This window comes from Zymoseptoria tritici, chromosome 7 (genome assembly GCF_000219625.1).
Source record: "Zymoseptoria tritici IPO323 chromosome 7, whole genome shotgun sequence".
Lineage (NCBI taxonomy): Eukaryota > Fungi > Ascomycota > Dothideomycetes > Mycosphaerellales > Mycosphaerellaceae > Zymoseptoria > Zymoseptoria tritici.
In genome coordinates this window covers 1,727,824-1,748,331 of record NC_018212.1, presented here as the reverse complement: position 1 = coordinate 1,748,331, position 20,508 = coordinate 1,727,824, and the positions used below count along the sequence as shown (strand labels likewise).

At 55.0% G+C, this 20,508-nt stretch overlaps 7 protein-coding genes across 7 annotated transcripts; 1 reads left to right on the top strand and 6 right to left on the bottom strand.

Annotated features, from left to right (window-relative positions):
- Positions 1–990: 990 nt before the first annotated feature.
- Positions 991–1,656, bottom strand: MYCGRDRAFT_44946 (uncharacterized protein; the record flags this gene model as incomplete). The annotated part of the gene is made up of 1 exon (XM_003850756.1): positions 991–1,656. One exon carries the CDS (start codon positions 1,654–1,656, stop codon positions 991–993), a length of 666 nt encoding a protein of 221 aa, XP_003850804.1.
- Positions 1,657–4,430: 2,774 nt separating this feature from the next.
- MYCGRDRAFT_45521 (COP9 singlesome subunit 1) lies at positions 4,431–5,833 on the bottom strand (the record flags this gene model as incomplete). Its single annotated transcript, XM_003850755.1, has 2 exons — positions 4,431–5,101; positions 5,158–5,833. Coding segments are annotated over 2 exons (1,347 nt in total), but the record flags the coding sequence as incomplete, so codon positions are not given.
- A 2,261-nt stretch (positions 5,834–8,094) lies between these two features.
- On the bottom strand, positions 8,095–9,600 carry MYCGRDRAFT_94631 (uncharacterized protein; the record flags this gene model as incomplete). The annotated part of the gene is made up of 1 exon (XM_003850754.1): positions 8,095–9,600. One exon carries the CDS (start codon positions 9,598–9,600, stop codon positions 8,095–8,097), a length of 1,506 nt encoding a protein of 501 aa, XP_003850802.1.
- A 3,059-nt stretch (positions 9,601–12,659) lies between these two features.
- MYCGRDRAFT_74263 (uncharacterized protein) lies at positions 12,660–14,095 on the bottom strand (the record flags this gene model as incomplete). The annotated part of the gene is made up of 3 exons (XM_003850753.1): positions 12,660–12,931; positions 12,983–13,389; positions 13,454–14,095. The coding sequence occupies 3 exons, from the start codon at positions 14,020–14,022 to the stop codon at positions 12,660–12,662; spliced, it is 1,248 nt and encodes a 415-aa protein (XP_003850801.1).
- A 958-nt stretch (positions 14,096–15,053) lies between these two features.
- On the top strand, positions 15,054–16,930 carry MYCGRDRAFT_74261 (uncharacterized protein; the record flags this gene model as incomplete). Its single annotated transcript, XM_003850995.1, has 1 exon — positions 15,054–16,930. One exon carries the CDS (start codon positions 15,054–15,056, stop codon positions 16,680–16,682), a length of 1,629 nt encoding a protein of 542 aa, XP_003851043.1.
- Positions 16,931–17,399: 469 nt separating this feature from the next.
- MYCGRDRAFT_94628 (uncharacterized protein) lies at positions 17,400–18,121 on the bottom strand (the record flags this gene model as incomplete). Its single annotated transcript, XM_003850752.1, has 2 exons — positions 17,400–17,543; positions 17,858–18,121. 2 exons carry the CDS (start codon positions 18,119–18,121, stop codon positions 17,400–17,402), a joined length of 408 nt encoding a protein of 135 aa, XP_003850800.1.
- Positions 18,122–18,450: 329 nt separating this feature from the next.
- MYCGRDRAFT_110276 (uncharacterized protein) lies at positions 18,451–19,542 on the bottom strand (the record flags this gene model as incomplete). Its single annotated transcript, XM_003850751.1, has 2 exons — positions 18,451–18,921; positions 18,976–19,542. 2 exons carry the CDS (start codon positions 19,540–19,542, stop codon positions 18,451–18,453), a joined length of 1,038 nt encoding a protein of 345 aa, XP_003850799.1.
- Positions 19,543–20,508: the final 966 nt, after the last annotated feature.

Here is a 20,508-nt window from a genome sequence, read left to right as displayed (position 1 = left end):
GTGCGTACCTGCAGGGGTTCCTGTCCAGAAATCATCCGCCCGCGAGTCGAGACCGTTGAGTGGCTCTGTCCAGGAGGTTCTCGTGTGAATGTCCGAGAGCCGGAATTGCGAGCCTGCAAACCTATAAAAACGCCTGGTCCCTGCCGTTTCGAGGCACAGACTTGCTTACCCGCGGGGCGAGAACGTGTCGACACGGTCTCTCCTTGCCCGCAATTTGCGTTGAGCTGCTTTGAACCACTCAAGGGTTTGTCGACTCATCATCATGTGATGGGTGACCGTGCAACGAAAGACTCCTTTTTGGTCTGTGCGTCGAGCCCGCACTGCTTGTGTCCTGTGTAGGGACGGGCTCCACGAACCCACGGCGTCCATATCCGCAGATGGACCTGCTGGCCCACGCGGACGAGGTATTCACCCATGATGGACTAGCTGCGTCTAACGGCATATAGAAAGCGCTAATCCCTTTAAGTAGCCTTAGCTATACCGCAGTCTTTAGCTGCCTCTCGACGACAGCGACAGTATATGCGATGTACATCGCACGAACATGCGATCTTAACAGGCCGGCGTGTACGCATACTATGCGTCACTTTGCAACAACACTCGAACAGGCGACAAGACAGCGATATTCCGCCCCAGGCAGGGTTCTTTAGTCCATAACTTCGTCCATTTGGTCCATGTTGTGGCCCATATGGCTGAGCATGAAGTCCCTGGACCTCGTCAAGGTCGGACGACGAATTACAAGCGAGGAGGCCAGCACTTCATGCCGACGCCAGGCCTGAACGCAGTTCATGTTGTTCAATTGCTGAATGGTAACATGACATGCCGGGCTTCAGTTAAGCGTAATTCGTTTGAGGACATGAATAACTCCCTTCTACACTCCAGCATCCAAGCTTCCGACCCTATGCAATCTCTGACAGCCTGCAGTAAACAACCGTCGTTAATGCGCGCAGTCGAGGAACTCCGGCAACTGCAATGCATCTATAAGAGCGCATCTCAAAGCCTTCCCTTGAACACCGAGGCATCGTTCCACTGCCCACAGATTCCTTCCACCGCATCACCCAGAACGGGATCCCTCGCAGGTCTCGGCACACTCCAGCTCTTTTCAAACTGGCCGTGATCTTCAGCACCTCTTTCAAAGTCCCACTTGCTGCCTTGTGGATACGCTCCCAGCATCGTGAAGCCTGAGAGCTGGATCTCGTTCAATGCCTTGCCAACGTCCTCGGCTGCGATACCTTTTGCCTCACCGGGTGTGAGTAATCGGAATGACTCCGTTGGAAAAGTGTCGAAAGTCTTGTGCGCCAGTCCGGCTGGGAGGACGAAGACGTCGCCTGTATTTGCTTTGATCTCGATTCCCCCTGGTTCTTTGCCGTCGCCGTGGGTGTTTTGTTCCAAATCGGCCACTGTATCTGCGACCCCGAAGCGGACGATGGCTGTGCCGGACAGGACTACCATCGCCTCATGGGCGGCGGAGTGGTAATGAGAGTCCTGAGTGGCTCCATAACGGAATATCCATTGCGTTTGCCACCCGTTGGACTTCAAGAGATTGTGGATGTCTGCGGGAGTTTCTCTCTGCAGCAGTCCAGGGTAGTGGAGCAGAGGTCGTGGGGAGTTTGGCACCAATTTTGTTGGAGGCAGTCTGTAACTTCTTACTTCGACCATGTCTGATTACATTCTCGTCGTGCCGTGGAGAGACGATGCGTACGATTCGAAGTGGGTGCCACGATGCTGACGAAAGGTGGGAGCATACTCGACACAGGATCGTGTTGTTGGAGAGAGAAAGCTGGGCGGATTCACTGCCCGATCTCGGGCATCCAATCCAGGTCAAAGGCTACCCAAGTGTCGAGAAGCAAGAGGCCAACGTCCGCGAACGCGTGACGCTTGCTCTCCAATGATGCGCGCGAGTACTCGGGGCAGGCCGCTGGTCTAGTCGTGCCAGAGATTCAGTCGAAACAAGTGTGTCGTGGTAGCTTGATGGAGGTCGACGGCTTTTGGTGAGTTTGCATGCCAAATAGCAGGAAGTCGTCCCCTGAATAGCAAGAAGTCGCACACCAAATAGCAAGCAAGCCCCTACGAGCTGCGGAATGATGCGTGCCAACGAAATACACCTCCATGGTCCTGCTCAAACTGCAACGCATTGCTGAACTTGAGAGTATGGTTTGAAGGGTCATGTGCCTGCGCGGGAACAAAAGCAAGATTCTTGGTTTGCAGCCTGCACTGTGCGATCTCACAGCCTCGTCTCAAAAGCACCTTCGAAGACCCTTTTGCGTCAATTTGGATTTGAGATCCGCCGCAAGGCTGCATACAACTTCGTCTTGTCTCTTCTGACGGTCAAAAGGGACGACATGCCACTCTAAACCGACGTCTGAAAGGGGCAAGGTACACAATGCCTTCAGGACGATCAATACAGTGTACACGCACCGCTCGACCGACTTGCACTTCTCCCGACTCGACGAATTTTCCACACCATCGTCTTCGCTCAATAATCAGACTCCACCAAAGAGCGCTGTCTTGTTTAGCGTGGGAATGCTCGAAACAAAGAAAACTGACGTCCCACAGTTGCAACGGCCATTTACCATCCAGCAGTTGAAGTCCTTCTTGCATTTGTTGTTGATCAGATTACAATCGCTGAGCCCAATGTCGTCGATGTAATGCTTCTTCAAATTGCACCACCCCTTCCTAACTCTGTACTTCTCCTAGAAAGGAAGGCCGGAATGATCAGCGGATGTCGTAGACAACGGTTTGGCATGGTCAAAGACCTGGCGCTGTCCGAGACATTCTTCGGCTCTCGCGCAGGCCTTCGTCGCTTTATATGCTTACTCACTTGAATGGTCCGTCGACAATCATTCCACCGCAGTTGCGATCGTGGCAGTAGCCTTCACGTGCGTATTGGGCGATGCCGGCAACTTCGACGAAGCATTGGTGTTGGCCGTTTGCGTTGAGACAGACACACCAGAAGCTGCAAGCCAAGCTGGACGAGAATAGGACGGAGGAGGCCGTGAGGGGGTAGAAATGCATTTTGTCGGCTGGTATCGCCCGGGAGTGGAGGGAGGTGAAGAATGTTCCTTGGCAGTGATCCGCCTGTTGACAGATGGTCCTCGGCTTTCTCCTTACTTCACGCGAGAGCAGAGTTGCGACCGACAGCACGTTTATCAGGTAGAAGGCCCTGGCGGCAGAATGGTGAAGTCCGCCGAGGCTGTTCATGGACGCTGGACATGTTCGTGGGCGAAGCCTGCAAGGTGCAGCCCAAGTGAGACTCTAGCTTGAATGCAGCGCCTTTATGACCGGCATAACCGCAGCGTGTAATGATCGTCTCGCAGTCGAGGTCTCTCGCGCAATTGTTTTGCTCCGAGCAGAACTGCTTGGCATGCTCGTACTCGTCCGGGTCGACACATTTTCCGAGATTCTCGGCTTTGACGATGCGTTCATGTGGATCACATCAACCCTTCCAAAGACGGCACGTCTGCTTCTTGGCGTTGCTTCCAGCGCAAGTGCGGTCATGCGCGGTCGTGTTGGCCCCAGCCTGTGACCCAAATGGCGCATCGGCTTGTGCCGTCCGCTCTCTGACAGACGCACCAGGAGCTGGAAGCCAAGCAATGCAAAAGGAGGGAGAAGGCCGAGAAGGACGTGGGGATGCATAGCTGTGATGTGTCGAGTGGTGTCGCTTGAGTATAGAGGGAGGCGAAGAATGTTCCGTGCCAGGCAATGGCTCTGTCGATACGTGGGACAGTGAGGAGGGCATGTTGGTTCTATTTTCTGATCTTGGGACTCAAGTGACTCGTTTATGACCGGCCAGCAGCAGCTCGGCCATGTACGCTACGAGAAGATGCCTCCATGTAACTTCTGCAAAGAGGAAGTTGGGTCGGTAGGAAGTTGTTCGCTTCTCCTGGATGGGTAGAGACTCCTGCTCTCCAGACCAAGCATCATATCAGGCAAAACGCGGACGACTTCCTCCCGAACTGAGCTTCGGGCCTTCATGACCGGCATGCCCATGGCGGGAAAAGTGAGGCGCGCCCTCCGAATGCGAGCTGATAGGGCTTGCGGTCCGCGCTACTTTTGGCAATATCGCTTGCGAACTTACATTGAGGCGTCGCCCTGTTTCTTCCAGCGAGTGTCCTGTCTTGGATGCGTCATATTCATGCTTCATGGTTCGTATCTATCGTGTCGGGGAGTCCTTTGGCTGAGCACTTCCTCCCGTGTCTGTCGCAAGACTGGAGCTTGCGGCTCGAGGTCCCTCACCGGGGTGTCGGCGATGCCTTCCTCGACTGCACTCTTCGCTGGCTGCGTTGCCGAACTTACTGCGCCCTCTGCATCGCCCCGACCATCCACTGGTGCTCCCGTCTATCGGCTGCATTCTGTCCGATGCCTGTCATACACAAGCACGCAACCGCCTAGCTCACGCCTCCTCAACAAGGCCCGCACTGATGGACAATCATTCACTGATACGAGTTCCCTCGCGAAAGCCATTGCTCTCCACCCTTCTGCTTCGGAATGTCCAACCCTGCCAGCACCACGTTGACTTTGTGCAGTCTCAGTAATAGTGTCCGCTCGATGTCCTCCGCCGTCTTCTTTGCCTCCGCGTGTGCCGCCTGTCGTGGCTCTTTCCTCGGCGCGACAAGGACCCCGTTGACCGCGTCCAGCCGCGCATCCAACGCTCCGCTCTTGATCATGCCCAAAACCTCGTTTTCCATGGCATTCGGCGCTGAAGAGAGAGGTGGAAAGGTCGATGCCAGAGAGGCGAGGCTGACCTCGGAGAAGGAAGAAAAGTAAGCAGTCAGACTGCGTTCGCGGATTCGTTCGAAGAGGCGGTCGACGTGAGTGGATGCGGACGAGGTCGAGGCATTAGCACCCAGGAAGATGTCGAGGGACCAATCGCTGTAGTAGTGTTGGAGAGTGTTGATGCAAGCCTGGTATTTGGCGGTGGTGTATAGGCCGATGGCTTTACGCATGTGTGGTTCCTGCTCGAGGAAGGCGCGGAAGGGACCGCCGAGGACGTTATCGAGGAGCTCCTGTCGGGTCAGGGTGGCGAGGGCGCAGAGACCTCCGTAGATTGCGACGTCGTTTGCGGTGGCGATGGCGCGTTCAAAATTCGTGCCGTGGACGGAGCCTGCAGAAATGATGTATTAGACGAAGGCCTTTTTCGGACGTTTCAAGAAAGCTCACCCAGGTTATGGTACTCGAACGGAGCAGACATGAACGACAGCGCCGCACTACGGTAGTCTCCCGTACTCAGACTGGCGATCCCGGCAGCGACGTGCACTATCGGCAGCAACTTGGCTTCTTCCTCCTCCTTGACGCCGGCCGACCTCAAGCGGTTAGCATTGATGAGGGCGGCGTTGAAGTGAGTAGCGCCGGAGTTGCCAGTCGCCTGTGCGTGAACGGCTTGAAGAAATGCAGTGTACGCCAGACGCAGGTTCATGGCTGCGACGTGTATGGGTGTGGTGCAGTAGTCTCGCATCTTGCCGTAAGCTTGGTATGCTGCGTTGTAGCCCGAGGTTGCCAATGAAGAGGCATTCGTGGGATCCGGAACAGGTCCACCGGTTTCGAGGTGGTAGTTGGCAAGATCCTCCTGACCCATGCGGATACTCTCACGAATGAGATTGTTCTTGTACCCTCGTAACTCGCCCTCCATCCGCGTGAGCTTGCGCCGATTGTCCTCGTCTTGCTTGGTCGACCATTCGGTATCCTCCTGCTGCAGATCAGGAATGTTCATCTGCGCGGCCAATTGGACCAATCGACGGTAGATCTGGACATCTCGTCCGCGTTTCGCATTCGTGATCGCGAGTGTGAGGGCGGCGTGGGCGAGTGAGGGGCAGTGGATGGCAACATGTGCGAGGCGAAGAGGGAGGATGGCGCCTGTGAGGGGTATCAGTCGGATGCTGGGGGTCTTGGAGATGCAAGATGTACCGTACCATCGTAATTGCTGGCCCAGGTGTCGAGATCGAAAGTCGGCGGCGGGAGCGCATCTGTGTGCAAGACATTGTTAGCGACTGGAATTGCCTCCCGAACATCGGTTATCCGTACTACTGCCCCGTCGCGCCATGGTGGCGGAGATGTAGACGCAAGAGATTTGAGCACCCGGCAGAGGATGAGTGATGATAGTGAGTGCTGGCGATGATGTCGTAGCGGAGAGGTATGACTTCGGAGAAGTATGACTTCAAGATGTGCGCGAAGCTGCCCGGAGCTCATGTTTGTTGCCTTGTGAAAGTCGGAGCTGAATCATGCGGGGGAGCGGAGACGGCTCCGTGCCAAGACTCTCGCAAGCGTGGACGTGACGCTTCACTTCGGTGGTCTGGGAGATCACTCGTCCCCATTGAACGATCAAGGTACTTGGATGCACCGCGGACTACCAGGTCAGATATCTACACGCAAGACAATTCTGGACTACCAGGCCGAGAGTCGTCCATCACGCGAACGGAGCTGATCGCACATGATTCTCCTTCGTCGTGCGTCTGAGATCAGGGCATAGGCGGGCAGGACGGCTGACAGGTCTCAAGCACCTTCAGCTGTCATAATGTCCTCCATCTCCAAGCTCCACTTCTCTTGCTCCCGGAATTCTCCTGCGGTATCTGGACAGCCTCATCCTTGGTCCAGCTCCGAAGCAGGTCACCCATGATGTCGAAGAAGGAGGGATCAATCTCCCCAGAGATGAGAGCCACGTCGCTGGCGAACGACTCGGGTGTCGAGAGAACGAGGCGAGGCCTCGACGGTGGAAGAATACTTGATTGCCGATGCTGTTAATACACTTGCGCCTGCACCACTTCAGCTGCGTTGTGTGGATATCTGGGAGATGTGTGCCTCTTGTCAAGGCTGATGACTGGACTCCGAACCCGCTTCCATTTTCCTGCCGGCCGTCTGATCTCCGCCTTGCAGCCTTTCAGGCACCGCCTTTGCTTGACGGTGCTTGCTTCCCTTGCCTTCGTCTTGCTCGTGTCCGTCGTCCATTGCGGCAAAGCAGGCAAGATGAGATCCTCGAATGGGAACCTTTATCGCCGTTGACCTTCATGTCTCCGAACAGACGGTGCAGCACCTCATTCACTCGCGCGGCTGCAACATCCAATGTCGCTTTGAGCGATGCTCAGTGCACTCTCCGAGACTTATGCCAGATGTTTGTCTCCGCTGTCATCGCGGAGCCCCTGTGAATGGCCATCTTTGCCTCACCCTTCGAATCTCCGGCCGGTCGCATGTCCAAAAATGCCGTTCTTAACAAACAAGACCGCGAGCATCAACAACAAGTTCATCTCGTGCCGCTCACGACCTACTCTTGACCTGGCCCTGCCGCGTCGACCAGGTTAGCTTTCCCACGGGAAATGCTCGCGATACTGCCTGAGAGTATAGAGCAATAGTCAGAATGTTTACCGGAGACGACTGAACCTCCCTTGTCTACTGGTATAGCTTCATTGCGAGTGGTACACCGACTTCTACGATATGGAGCGCGCCAGCTGCGGCACCGATGACTTCTGCCACGTTGGCTCGAAAGCAAAGATCGATGTCACGACTCCGAAGGATAGACTTTGACTCTTTCAGCTTGAGGTATCGTCTGGTCGCCGAAGCACGGGTGTCGCCAGTGACCTGCATGAGAGTGTGGACGTGCATGAGCTGCGCCAGAAGCTGCTACTTCGGCTGCGCATCAAGCGCACACAACCCTCAACCGGTATCTTCACTGTGCCTCATGCTCCGGACGAGAAGCAGAGAGGTGCCGTGATCTAATCGATTCCAAAACTTGCGATCATGATCTGCAATGATTTTGACCATTCCCAGCATTCCACTGGCAAAGCCTCACTTTTCGCGAGGTTCTTCCACCGTACCACAACAGGCTCCAGCGCCATATCGCTTGCCACAGACGGCGTTCGAACGATGTAAAAACATGCACTGATATTCGTACACTACGGAGCCGCAAGAATCTGACTCCGAACTCCGTCCCATCTCACAACTACATCATACTTGGAATCTCAGTCATCTGAGACCTCGGACTAGCTGTCTTCCTCCTGGATCTGCTCACCAACCATCGCATTATGTTCTTCAATGCTGGCATCTGCATTGGGGCGGGAAGTGCTGGCACTTGCGCCAGTCAATGGCGCATCCTCAGAGTCGGCGGTCTCATTCTCCAGATGCAGATCGGCCATTGCTGTTGACCCAGCCTGTACAGAGCTTCTCGTTCTTCTTTTTTCCCTTTTTCGAGGGTTTTGTCACTGGTGGCCAAACCCATGGATCTGGCACTGCCGATGGCTTGCCACACGGCAAGTCGGCATCCGTGCCAGACAACGGCGCAGTATCAGCGTCAGTGAGCTCGTCAACAAGATCAAGACCGATCAAGGTGTTGTCAATCCACCCTGAAAGCACTTTGGCCTCCTTCTTGCTCTTCTTCGGTGACTTCGCCGCTGGTGGCGATGTAGACTGAGCCGACACTGTCCATTGCGGCGAAAGGGGAGTGGTGATCCGATCTTCGCAGTCCTGCAATTCCTCGGCCGTCTTCTTTGGCATCTTCTTGTGCTTCCTCGAAGACTTCATGACTGGCGGTGACTCGGCATGACCGTTTACCACACAGTGAACCTGGTCCGTACCCTCGGTCGCAACACTTGCGATACGCGGCAGATCGTGATTCATGCTGAGCATCATATCGAAGGCATCTCGGAGCTGCTGTTTGGTGATGCCTCCATCTTTGTAACAAGAATGCGTTTTCTTCCCTTTTTGGGACAGATCCCCAGAGGTAGGACTGGCTGTTGCACAATGATCGCCCAGATCACCCATGGTCCAGTCTGGAGACTCGGCTTTGGCCACCTTCTTCGCCTTCTTTGAGGCGTGCGTGGCAGGCGTCAACTCGGACTCCGTCTCCGGCACCGCGTCGATTGCATCACTAGGCACATCAAAGCCACCATCGTCCCACACCAAATCGTCCTCTTTGTTCGCGGGAGACTGTACAGTGCATTCGTCGTCATTGCAGCCAAAACCGCCATCGTCCCAGACGAGAGCTTCACCCCTCTCCTCCGGCTGGTCAGGATCCGTGGCAGACTGTGCATCGGACTCGTCGAGTTGGCCGAAGCCACCATCGTTCCAAACGGGTCCCTTCTCTTCTTCGTCCGGCAAGTCGGACTCTACGCCAGACCATGCGTCTGGAGAATTGCCGATACAGGTAAAACCACCATCGTCGAACTTTCTCGGACGCATGGTCTCGACTTTCTCCTCTCCGTCGGTGATCACGCCAGGCGAGCAAGGTGCAGTCACGGCTTTAGCATTGTGAAGAGCGCTCGAACCAGCGCCATCCAATTCTGGCGACACATTGAAGCTGTCGCTGTCCTGCGGCATGCCGATAGTGTTCTTCTTCTTTCTCTGCGCCTCCTCGAACATACCCAAGAGACCGTCGATGCGAGCTGTCCGGCTCGTCACAACTGCCAATGCAGCCTTCAGCGAGACCATGTCCAGTTTTTGAGACTTGTTCCAGCTGTAGGTCTCGGTGGCGATCATCGAGGTCAACGAGCCGGCGCTCTGAGCACACTGCAGGAGAACGATGTTGATATCTTCGACGAGGATTCGGTTTCCCGAATCCACAGTAGCGTCCCTGCCCACAATCTTTTCAAGCTTGCTTGGAGTATTGAAGGTGTCCATATTGGCGCAGAGGTGGGCTGTCGTTCCTGGAGTGAAAGCCGCAGGTAGAGAGAACACCAGAAATGAGCATCAGAGTTGAAGAGATCGTGCAAGACTGGGGGAGCAAGGCCTCTGCTCTTTACATACACCACACGGTTCCACGAGTGCGGGCACCATGCATGAGCTGAGCTACGTTGGTGCAACGACCTCGTGCAGGTGTTGCAGCATCAGTATATAGGCAAGAGGAAACATTGAACTCGTTGTGCGGAAGATGTGTTCATTGCTTATGACCATCGCGAAGCGAGCGTTATCGCTGCCGCGGTACATCGCATGCAAAATCCCTTCTTCTTTGTCGTCAAGGCCATGTTGTGCCCCAAAAGCCGAGCATTGCAGCCGGAAAGCAATCAGACCCGGCAAAAACAGCCGCATCGCCGTCACTGGCGGTAAATGTTGGCATCTGTGGCAATAAAGACATCCGTCATCGTCTCTTACCAAGTGCGCAGTCCGTCAGGATCGGCAATCGCAGTAGTTCTGCTCGTTGCTACCCGACAAAGGTCAGCTCATTACAAGTTCGGACAGGAAAATGTCCTCTCCAGGACTTGAGCTGACATCCATGCATCAGGTCATTCGCTGCGTCTCATGAACAAGACTGATCCATGCGCATGGTGTTTCGGAGCTAGATTCTTGACATCAACGGAAGTTCGTCTTTGAGAAACATCAATGCGGAGGCGATTGATTGGTTATATTATCTGGAATATACCTTTCCCAAGAAGAGGCATAGCAGGAAGGATTTACTAGCACCCCATTCTTAGCACTGGCCTCGGGTGTGTGACTTTGCTTCCAGTCTGGGCTTGGGAACATCACATGGGCAACCCAAATGGAAGCACTGCCACCGGTCTAGCCTGCGAGTGGTCTTACCTGCACATCACTCACTGGTGTGACTTTCACAACACTGCACTTGCCATGGATCGCAATTCCGAGAGATCATCAAAGATTGTCCTTCGAGTGCCAGATGTATTAACGCTAGAACAACATTGACTGCGAACCACAACAGGGTCAGATCGCCATGAAAGAAAGCTGCGCAGAGCCGGAATCGCCATTGCACAATATCCCCAGCCATTCTTCCCCTCCATCGTTCAAGCAAGACCATGCACTGGGAAGTGCAGATTGGATCCGGGTCACTCGTGTTGCAAGCTACCCATCGCCTACGGAGGAAGGAGACAATCACAGTAGCCCGAAGTGTTGCTAGCGATGAATGTCAGTAGAGAACGTACTCCAGGAAGACCGGATAGAAGGATTACCATCTGCCTTGCACGGGCGCGCATTCTCTAGTACAAGAATCCTGCGTGCAGGTCTGGCCCTGTAAGAGAGATATGTCAGTAACGCGAAAAGCGCGAAACGAGGGACAAAAAAGAAAAGAGAGATATCGTACAGCGACCATGGGAATAGCAATGAAGCCGATGAATGCGACGATGATGGAAATGGTCTTCATGATGATGGGGTGCGACTCGTTTGGATTCCGGGTCGATCGATGTTGTGGTTTTGGCGGAATTGTTGAACGAGCACGACTGCTCTTGTGATGCGAGCTTTTATGTGCTGTGGGTAACCGGTATCGGTCGGCAACCTGGCAAGGATGGAACTATACATAGATTGAGACGGGAATCATTCGGCAACTACGCAAGGGTAAGACCTTGCTTGACACTGGAGCTGACGTGGAAGGCTCGTGATGCAGGGGCTGGCACACCGCCCTCTGAACTTCTCATGAACTGTTGATTTTCATTGCTTGTCTAGCTACGTGTTCAACTGAAGAGTTGCGTAGGTTGGGTCGTTGACGTTGAGGTTGGTTGGTTTTGTTTTGACCGGTCTGAAGTAGAAGAACTCTTGGGATGGGATCTGGAAGACGCATCTTGCGTGTGCAGGTAGCGATCTTCTATGTTATATCCCCACTCAAGGCGACCGGATCAGTCGGCAACTCCTCAGAGGTGGAATCATATGTGGATCAGGAGATGTCGCGGATAAGCTCGAGACAACGACGGAAAAGCCCAATAGAACGGGAATGCGGTGTCACTGACACACACTGTCGAGGATAAGCCATGTCTAGCAAATGATCGAACATGGAAGAGCTGGCGGACGATGGAGGGAGTCCATGGCCAATTGCGCAGTGAGAATCGGGCAGTCGAAAATCGCAAGCGTCCGAAAAAGTTGGTCATCGGAGGTCTCAGGAGGACGGACCACGCCTGACACGAGGATCATCTTGGAACGAGAAACTTCTCTGCTCTCGCATGACCAAGGTCGCGATCGCCCCATGAGGGAGCACGACACTCGTTGTGCCGAGTCCCTCCTTTGACGGAGTTGGCGGCCATGCGCTCAAAGGGGAGGTCATTCCCACGGACCTTGCAAAGAAAGCAGAGCGTGCCGCGACATATAGGAGAATTGCTGTCCAGCTTCTCTTGGGTTGACCATGCTCGGTACAGAGACTTCATTTCACCTCGAACTCGGCGTCGGCCGCATTCGTAATGGCAATCCGTGCATTGTCGCAGAATCTCTCGCTCATCGGACACTGACGGCAGTTGTTCAGGGATCGAGCATGCATGACAACGCGAACGTGCCATCTCTGAAACTCCACGAACAGACTTCATTGACGTGTTCACCACACACCGGACGAACACGGGCGGTAGCTGTTCTAGGATGACCCATGCGTCGGACTTTGCGGAGTCGCAACTTGTCCTTTTCCTGGATCGGGAGCAGAATCGACTCTGAGTGACAGCTGTTCGAGTAACCACCCAGGACACCGCGAAGTTGAAATTCCTTCACCCCCGCCCCCTGACACGATGACGTGGACACTCAACACCCGGGCGGATATTGACGGCATTTGTTCAAGGACCGACCATGCAGAGGAAAGCGGAGATGCGACTTTCTCAATTTTCATCGACGTGGATCTCAACGACACAACCGCAGGCCAGCCATGGACTGTGCTACCATGAAGGAAAGCTGCCGAAGGGTTGACCACCCGTGAGACGGCAAAATGTGAACGACCTGCACCTCGATCGTGATTCTCACCGCACGCCGTCCCTGGCACCTTACACCAACCCATCATTCTTCTGCGCCTGCACTCGATCACCAATCAGCTCGTGCGGCTTCAACAGCTCCTTCAATCCCATCCACGGCGTGTTGATCGGCGTAGGTCCCGTGTAGATGGCGAGGTCGTACATAATGCCGCCAAAAAGGCATCCGCAGAATGGTGCTACCATAGGAATCCAGAAGTAGTAGCCTCCGGCACTCCAGACTTCCGAGCCGTAGCCTACAGCGTATGACATGAGGCGCGGACCGAAGTCTCGGGCGAGGTTGATTGCTGGGAGATGTCAGTGAGCTGTGATGAAGCCATTCGGTTTGGAACACCCACCATAGCCGGTGTTGGAACCGAAGCATGCTCCAAGACCAAAGATGAGGAAAAACAACGCCAGGGGAAACCAGCTTCCACTCGCCGAGAATGTGCCCTTGTTGCTGTCATCTTTCAACGCGAAGATGACAAACATGAGGATCGCGCTGGCGATGAATTCGCTGAAGAATTGGCTGACTTTTGTGACTTCAGCAAGCGGATATGTGCAGAAAATGCCCGCCGTTGCATTGGGCGCCGGCGGCACGGTGCGAAGGCCAGGACCGCCCTCGAAACTATTTATTTGGCCAATATAGTTAGCGTAGACGATTCCAGCGCCAACGAAGCCTCCAAGCAGTTGTGCAACGAAGTATGCCGGAAGTCGTCGCCATGGAAGTTTTCGGAGGACGCAATTCGTGAAGAGAATGGCCGGGCTGTCGTTGGATCCCAAGGTCAGCAGTGCATCTCCTTCTTGTCTATTCATATGTCTCCACTCACTTCAGATATGCTCCGCTGTCTCCTGCGACATAGATCCCGAGCATGACTCCCAGACCCCACCCCCAATTGATGCTCTGATAGTCTCCATATCCGTTCCCGCCCGGTGCCGTGGTCACTCCGGCACTCAGCAATACCTGCGCGACACTCCCATCTCCGAACAGCACCAGTATCATTACTCCAAAGAACTCTGCTAATGGCTCTTTCAGCGCTCCTCGCACTCTCGGTAGCAGCAGGTCGGCGTGCTCCCCAGCATCATGCTCTTTCTCGATCGGCGCCTGAGGATGCAGACCGAGGAATTGTCTCGTTCTTCCAACATGATGCGATGTTGTCGTTGCGCCAGCTGCGTGGAAATCTGCTCCATTCGCAACCCCACGATCGCCTTGTTCCACACCCGGCAGACCTTCCCGCTGGGCGTATTCGTGGTGCTGGACCTTGCCTTGAGGGACGTCGTCGTGGGTCGGGAAATGATGTAGTGCGTTCGAGTCGTGGTGGTCCTCTTTGGCGTCGACCCACTTCTCGCCGCCGAGACTCAGGTGGTCTACGGAAGAGGTGTGCGCCCGATTGTCCATGCTGTGCGTTCGGGTTCGGAGGGTCGTGGGATGTAGGCGGGCATGCGTGTGGTGGAGGTGATGTGATGTGAGATGAGAGAAGTGAGAAGGTGGAGCGGAGAAGGAAAGGTCGTCTCCTCACGCCAATCCTCCTGGTACGTACACCTTCCTCATCCGACGGTGCCGTGAAGTGGAGGTGTTTTTGCTTATGTTGCTCCTCGCGTGGCCGCGGCATCGGCCGATTGCATGCTCATCCGAGAACTGTCTTCCCTGTGACGACATAGCCAAAAGACTATGGTAAATAAGATGCGGCTCCGGAAGAAGACTATACCGTAGCAGGAAGGAGGAGGCTACGCTAGAATGGCTCGTCGAAGTCAATTCAGCCGTCAAATTTGGGTCGTGCCATGGGGAATCGCCAATTTTGCTCGGCCGATGTAACCGAGCCCCATGGAGAACTTGAAGCGAAGTTCGGCCCCGCAATGCCAGAACTTTGTGAAGATGGGGAAATCGACTGTGAGGACAACCGAACAACAACGTCGGTCCACGACATGCTCCAGCGATCGACAATACGTTTTGAAAGCCAATGCCTCTCGTGCCGCGAGCGAGCGACGCGGACCACTGGCTGCAGGCTGATTCTTCACGCTTCGACCAGTGGTGTCAAAGCACACTCTACATCAAGGCATTGCGAAAACCCGGTAGGCCAGCCAAAGTCTTTTCTACCAGGTACATACAGCCCAGCGCAAGTCGTCACCTACCGATCACACTTTCCTTGGACCATGGACGCTAGGCTCGCCGGGACCTTGGCGACGGCGATGTAGCTCGAAAGCATTTAGCTGCGTCCTCCAGCAATCCTCCACGAAGCATCGAGCTCCAATTGCGTGATCGGCATATAGCATATAGCATCCTCGAGTGCGGGGCGATGCAACCACGGGTGGTGTCAGGCGATCAACCGTGGTACGAAGTATGAAGTATTCCCACAACACTAACAATATCAGCTCTCGACTTCATGAACACAATCATATCGACGACCTTGAAAAGGCAACACAGCAAGCATGTCGTATTCAGAGAAAGCCGCTTTTGAGGACCACGCTGAAGATGCGTCTCCACTACCCTTCCTTGCCTCCTCCGCCAAAGAAGCCACCGACCGCGAACATGCCATGACCCTCCGGACAGCTCTGCGCCTCTATCCAAAAGCCATCGCCTGGTCCATGTTCCTCTCATCCGCCGTGGCAATGGAAGGTTACGATATCGTGCTCATTGCCTCGTTCTTCGCGTTCCCGCCCTGGAACCAGACATTCGGCCATCGCCTGCCGGGCACAGATGATTTCGAAGTTTCCGCAGCCTGGCAGTCGGGGCTGTCCAATGGCGCGAGAGTGGGCGAGATCTTTGGTCTGATTCTGAATGGATTCGCAGCAGATCGTTTTGGATATCGCAAGACCATGGTGGGATTCTTGCTTATGATGATCGGATTCATCTTTGTGCCGTTCTTCGCGCAAGATATCGCCACGCTGCAGGTGGGGACTGTACTCATGGGCGTCCCTTGGGGTGTATTCCAGACTTTGACGACCACATATGCCTCGGAGGTGTGTCCAGTGGTGCTACGAGGCTACCTCACCACATATGTGAACATGATGTGGGGTTTGGGGCAGCTGATCGCTTCTGGTGCGTTGCGAGGTTTCCTGCATCGCAATGACCAGTGGGCGTATCGCATTCCGTATGCTCTGCAGTGGGTGTGGCCGGTACCATTGCTCATCGGAGCGCTATTCGCACCGGAGTCGCCATGGTGGTCGGTGCGCAAGGATCGCCTCGACGATGCGAAGAAATCACTGCAGCGACTGACTTCCAACGCACCCGCCGACGATATTGACCAGACCATCTCCATGATGATCCATACCAACGAGCTGGAGAAGCATGTCTCCGCCGGCACATCATTTTCCGACTGCTTCCGCGGCGTCGACCTACGCCGGACGGAAATCACATGTCTAACATGGATCACCCAACCTCTTTGCGGTGCATCGCTGATGGGCTTCTCAGCTTACTTCTTCAAGCAAGCAGGTCTCAGCAACGACATCTCCTTCGACTTCTCCATGGCACTCTACTCTGTAGCCATGATCGGTGTGGTGATCGCCTGGTTCGCCATGTCTTATTTTGGACGAAGAACGCTCTTCCTGGGTGGGCTTTCAGCCATGTGCCTCATCCTGCTGATCATTGGCTTTGTGTCTCTGGCTCCGCCAAAGGCTAGTGGAACGAATTTCGCCATCGGATCGCTGCTACTGTTATGGACGCTGTTCTACGACATCACTGTCGGGACCATCACATACGCTATTGTCGCGGAGATACCCTCCTGTCGACTGCGGACAAAGACGGTGGTGCTGGGTCGCTGTTTGTACAATGTGATCGGCATCATGAACGGCATCATCACTCCGCGAATGCTCAACCCTTCCGCCTGGAACTGGCAGGGTAAAGTCGGTTTCTTCTGGGCTGGTATGTGTTTTCTCTGCCTCACATGGGCGTACTTCCGCTTGCCGGAGCCGAAGGGACGGACGTATGGTGAGCTGGACGCTCTGTTTGAGAGGGGGATCAGTGCGAGGAAGTTCAAGAACACGAAGTTGGAGCTTTTTGGCGAGGACGAGAAAGTGGATGTGGCCGAGATCAAGAACAGATCAAGAGACGGTCTATGAAGTTCGAGCGAAGGTAATGTGGGGAGGTGACCACTCGGACCATCGCTTCTCATGTCCCGCCATTTGGATTGAATTGGCAATGACTGACTCTGAGTCTGTCGCCCGTTGTCTCCTGACCAGAATATCATGAGTCCGGCGATAAGCCGGAACCCAAAGTTTCAATCGCTGCTGATGCGGTTCACGGCCGGTGGCAGGTCGGAACCTCAACCGTGATCAACCATCAAACGATCAGCATCTTCATGGCATGGTCTCGATTACCGTGGGCTTGATTAATGTCGTACGCCAGGGATCCGACAAAGGCCACTTTCATTCTGCCGACTAAAGCGAGATGTTGCGATCGTCTGTTACGCTGTCGAGTGGAAATCTGCAAGAATGGAGGTTCAGCTCGGTCCCTCGTGATACCGTCCATCGGGAACCGCCAGGAACAGGGAAATCTGTATGTAAGCATGGCCCACTGCCCGCGCACGAGGCGACCACTCCTGCGTTCACACCTCGTGTCCATCTCGTGATTCGCCTCGGGCTGCTGGCCGTGAAACCGTCATTCCAGGGGCATTCTTTATTGGTAGCTTGACTTTGCCGAAGACAGACGCCAGCCTCGGCCTCGTCAGCATTGGTGGCACGCCAAGAGCAGATAATTCAGACTGTCCTTATCCAAACTGCTGCGGAGACATTCCACCACGATCAGCGCTTCGGTCACAGCCGGCCGGGACTGTCGAATCACTTCGCCGAGCGCTGCGAGAAGATTCCAATTGGCAGTGTGAGGGTGGTCTCGGCGATTGAGGTCCTGGTCACTGCTTCGTGGAACCGATCGATGTTGTGGACGCCGGGAGGCTCGTAGGAGTAAGATCTGCTCAGATAAGCCTGCGACTGATAAGTGAGCTTGGAATGGATTCCACTCAGCGTGCCAACATCCTCGAGCGGCCGCTCTTCACACTCCACGTTGAAAGAGTCAATGCCCCTTGATTGTCACTGACGATGTTTGATATGGCTGAGGAGTTCCACAAAACTTTCGGGCGGCGGATTGGAGGCCGAGGAAGCAGCAAGTGCAGAAAGAACCATTCCCTCCGTCTATGCGAAGTGCTCAAGCGCCAGTCGCGATCAGGAACTGCTTTTCGGAATCCTGTCGAGCAGCGTCAAAAAATGCCAGCGTATCTTCCGGGACGTTTTGGCCGTACTCCCGGCGGACCGCCTCTCCCACACTCCGTGCAACTTCTCCTCGTCGTCAGCATCGTCGTCCGGATCTTTCGCTCGCAGAGCTCTGCCTGCTTAGCGAGTCCAGCGTCGTTTGGCGAGAAGTGTTCAACTTGTTCTTCCTCGGGACCTCTCGATAATTCGCAGCAGGCAGAGGCAGTCACCATCGACCACTCCCCTCGATTCTCGTGAAGGACTTCAGCGCCGGATGACGGAGTTCCCGGAGCGGTGTCGCTCAAGTCACACATCCTGCCATGAGCCACCGCGATTCGAGTTCCGCCGTGCTCCTGACGCGGACGAACCTCACAAGGCTCGCCTGCCACATTTGTCTCCTCACCTGACTCCTCTCTCCTGCCCTTCAGCGGAGCCGATACAGATATGTCCTCATCTCGTCACTCATCTGCGTTCACTGAACAAAAGTCAACGTGCCTTACCTCCACGATCATAGCCGTTCTTTTCGAAAGAAAAAATTGTTGCCATTTCATCGGTATATCATCCAGAACCACCTCATCGCCCACCACCCATAAGCATATCCATAACTTCATTATACCTCCTCAGCTTCTTCCTCGTCAACCTCCTACATCGTGACGCCCGCTTTCCCATTTCCCGGCGGCCTCTTCTCACTCCTGCCGGGCACAGGCCAGGGACCCATCCCATCGACCTCGCTCTTCTCCGTGTCATCCCTGCTCTCCTCCGTCGCCATCGTCGTCGTCCTCGCGAGCGGACTCTTCTTCTCCTCCAAGGGTATCACCTCGTTCTTGCTGCCGTTCCGACTCTCGCTCCCCGAGTATCCATATCCATACGGCATGAAAGCCTCCCTTGTGCGCGCGGGTGAGTTGCGTCCCGAAGCGGACGAGGGGTGCAGGGTGGAGCCGCTGGTTTGATGCGTGACGCCTTTTTCGGTGTCGACTTTGCGGGTGGTAATGCCAGCATTGAAACCTCCGGTCATGGCGTCGCGTTTGCGGTCGAGGCGTTTCTTGAGGAAGATGAGACCCCAGGTGAAGAGGGCGAAGGCGATGATCAGGACGAGAATCATGATGATCCATTGCTGGACAGGTTGTCAGTAAGTCGTGAGACGAGAGGTGGAGTGGAGGAGACATACGTAGTGACCTGCCCACCAGGTCTTATCGCTTTTCTCGTCATCGTTTGAGCCACTGGTGTTCTGCGGCGGGGTGTTCGCGTTGCTGTTACTGCTGTCGCTGCTGTCGCCGGAGTTGGTGTTGGTGTTTGTGCTGCCAGAGTCTGTAGTTGCTCCATTGTCGGTGTTCGACGAGCCGCCCGAAGCTGGCTGTGAGTTCAATCCATCCTCCGCATGCTCCGACGCTCCGTTATCATTCCCACAGTTGCCATTGTACCACACCGAGACCTGCGCGTTATCCGAGGGATCCGTACACGCGGCATCGCAGATGCCGACCGCGCTGGAGCGAAGAGTTGTGAGGTAGGCGGACTGACAGAAGCAGATCCAGGCTGTCTGCGTTGAAGGACCAGTCGCGGCGGTGCAGGCTTGAGCTGCTTGCTGGAGTAGAGTGCACTGCTGGGCGCAGGTGGGAAGTCGGCTGTTGCCATCGATGAGGACACCCTGGCCGGACTGGGCGGTAACGAGGGAGGTGAGGAGGGAGAGGACGAGGAGGAGAGGAGTAAGGTGGAGAGGGATTCGGCGAAGTTCCATGGTGGGGGATTTATGCGTGTCAGAGGTGATGCGCGATGTGTTTCAGTCCGTCGGCCAGCGACGGTGAACAGGTGGGGATGGTTCGGTGTGGTGAGACGAATTGTGTCGCGGGGTAGGATCGGCGGTGATGGCCTCGAGTGGGGTGTTCGCGATAAGGATCGGTGTCAATCGGAGGTTGTAGACACGCAGTGTCAATGTGTCTCGTCAGCGTGGAGGTGGAGAAGCGGACGGCGAGTCTTCGGGCGGGCGGATCTCTGCTGTGCTGTGCTGCGAGGAATGCAGGTCGGAAGACTGGGATTGTTTGGCGAAGAGCGGCAGGTGGAGCTCGCAGTAGGATGAGAAGAGGCGCGAGGTTGAAACGACGGCGGGCGAGAAGTGAATCGAGTGTAACACGATGGGAAAGAGGGAAAGACGACGTGTGTCAGACGGAGAAGCAGAAGGAAAAGAATGAGGAAGAAGGACGCAGGGAAGGTGCAGGTGGTGTGATCTGAAGGAAGCGATGCACAGAATACGAGCTGGGAATAGCGCGATCCGGAGAGACCAGACAGGGCTGCAGCATGGCACTTTTTAAGATTCGGCCGAGCGTTGGAAGCTCTTGAATGTGATGAGAACGTTGCCTCCGATGTCCGCTGAACCAGGGCAGACGGCGACTTTGATGAGGAAAGAGGCAATTGGTTGCGTTCAATCGGATGTCTCTCCCCTTCGCTGAACGTCCACCCAAACCACCTGGAGTGAACATGTGTTCTTCGTGAGTCCATGTTTCATATCACATTCTTTCCCGATCCGTCCATGAGAAGCGAGATGAATCCGCCGTCAACAGTCAACTTCATAAAACTTACCTCGACTTGGTTATTATTGCCCTCGCCATTTCCATTGTGCTTCCGACAACGTGCGAGATGCAGACCAAAATACAGACCCGACCACCTGCACATCGGCTGCGCTGCTGACATAAAGCACCGCCGCCTC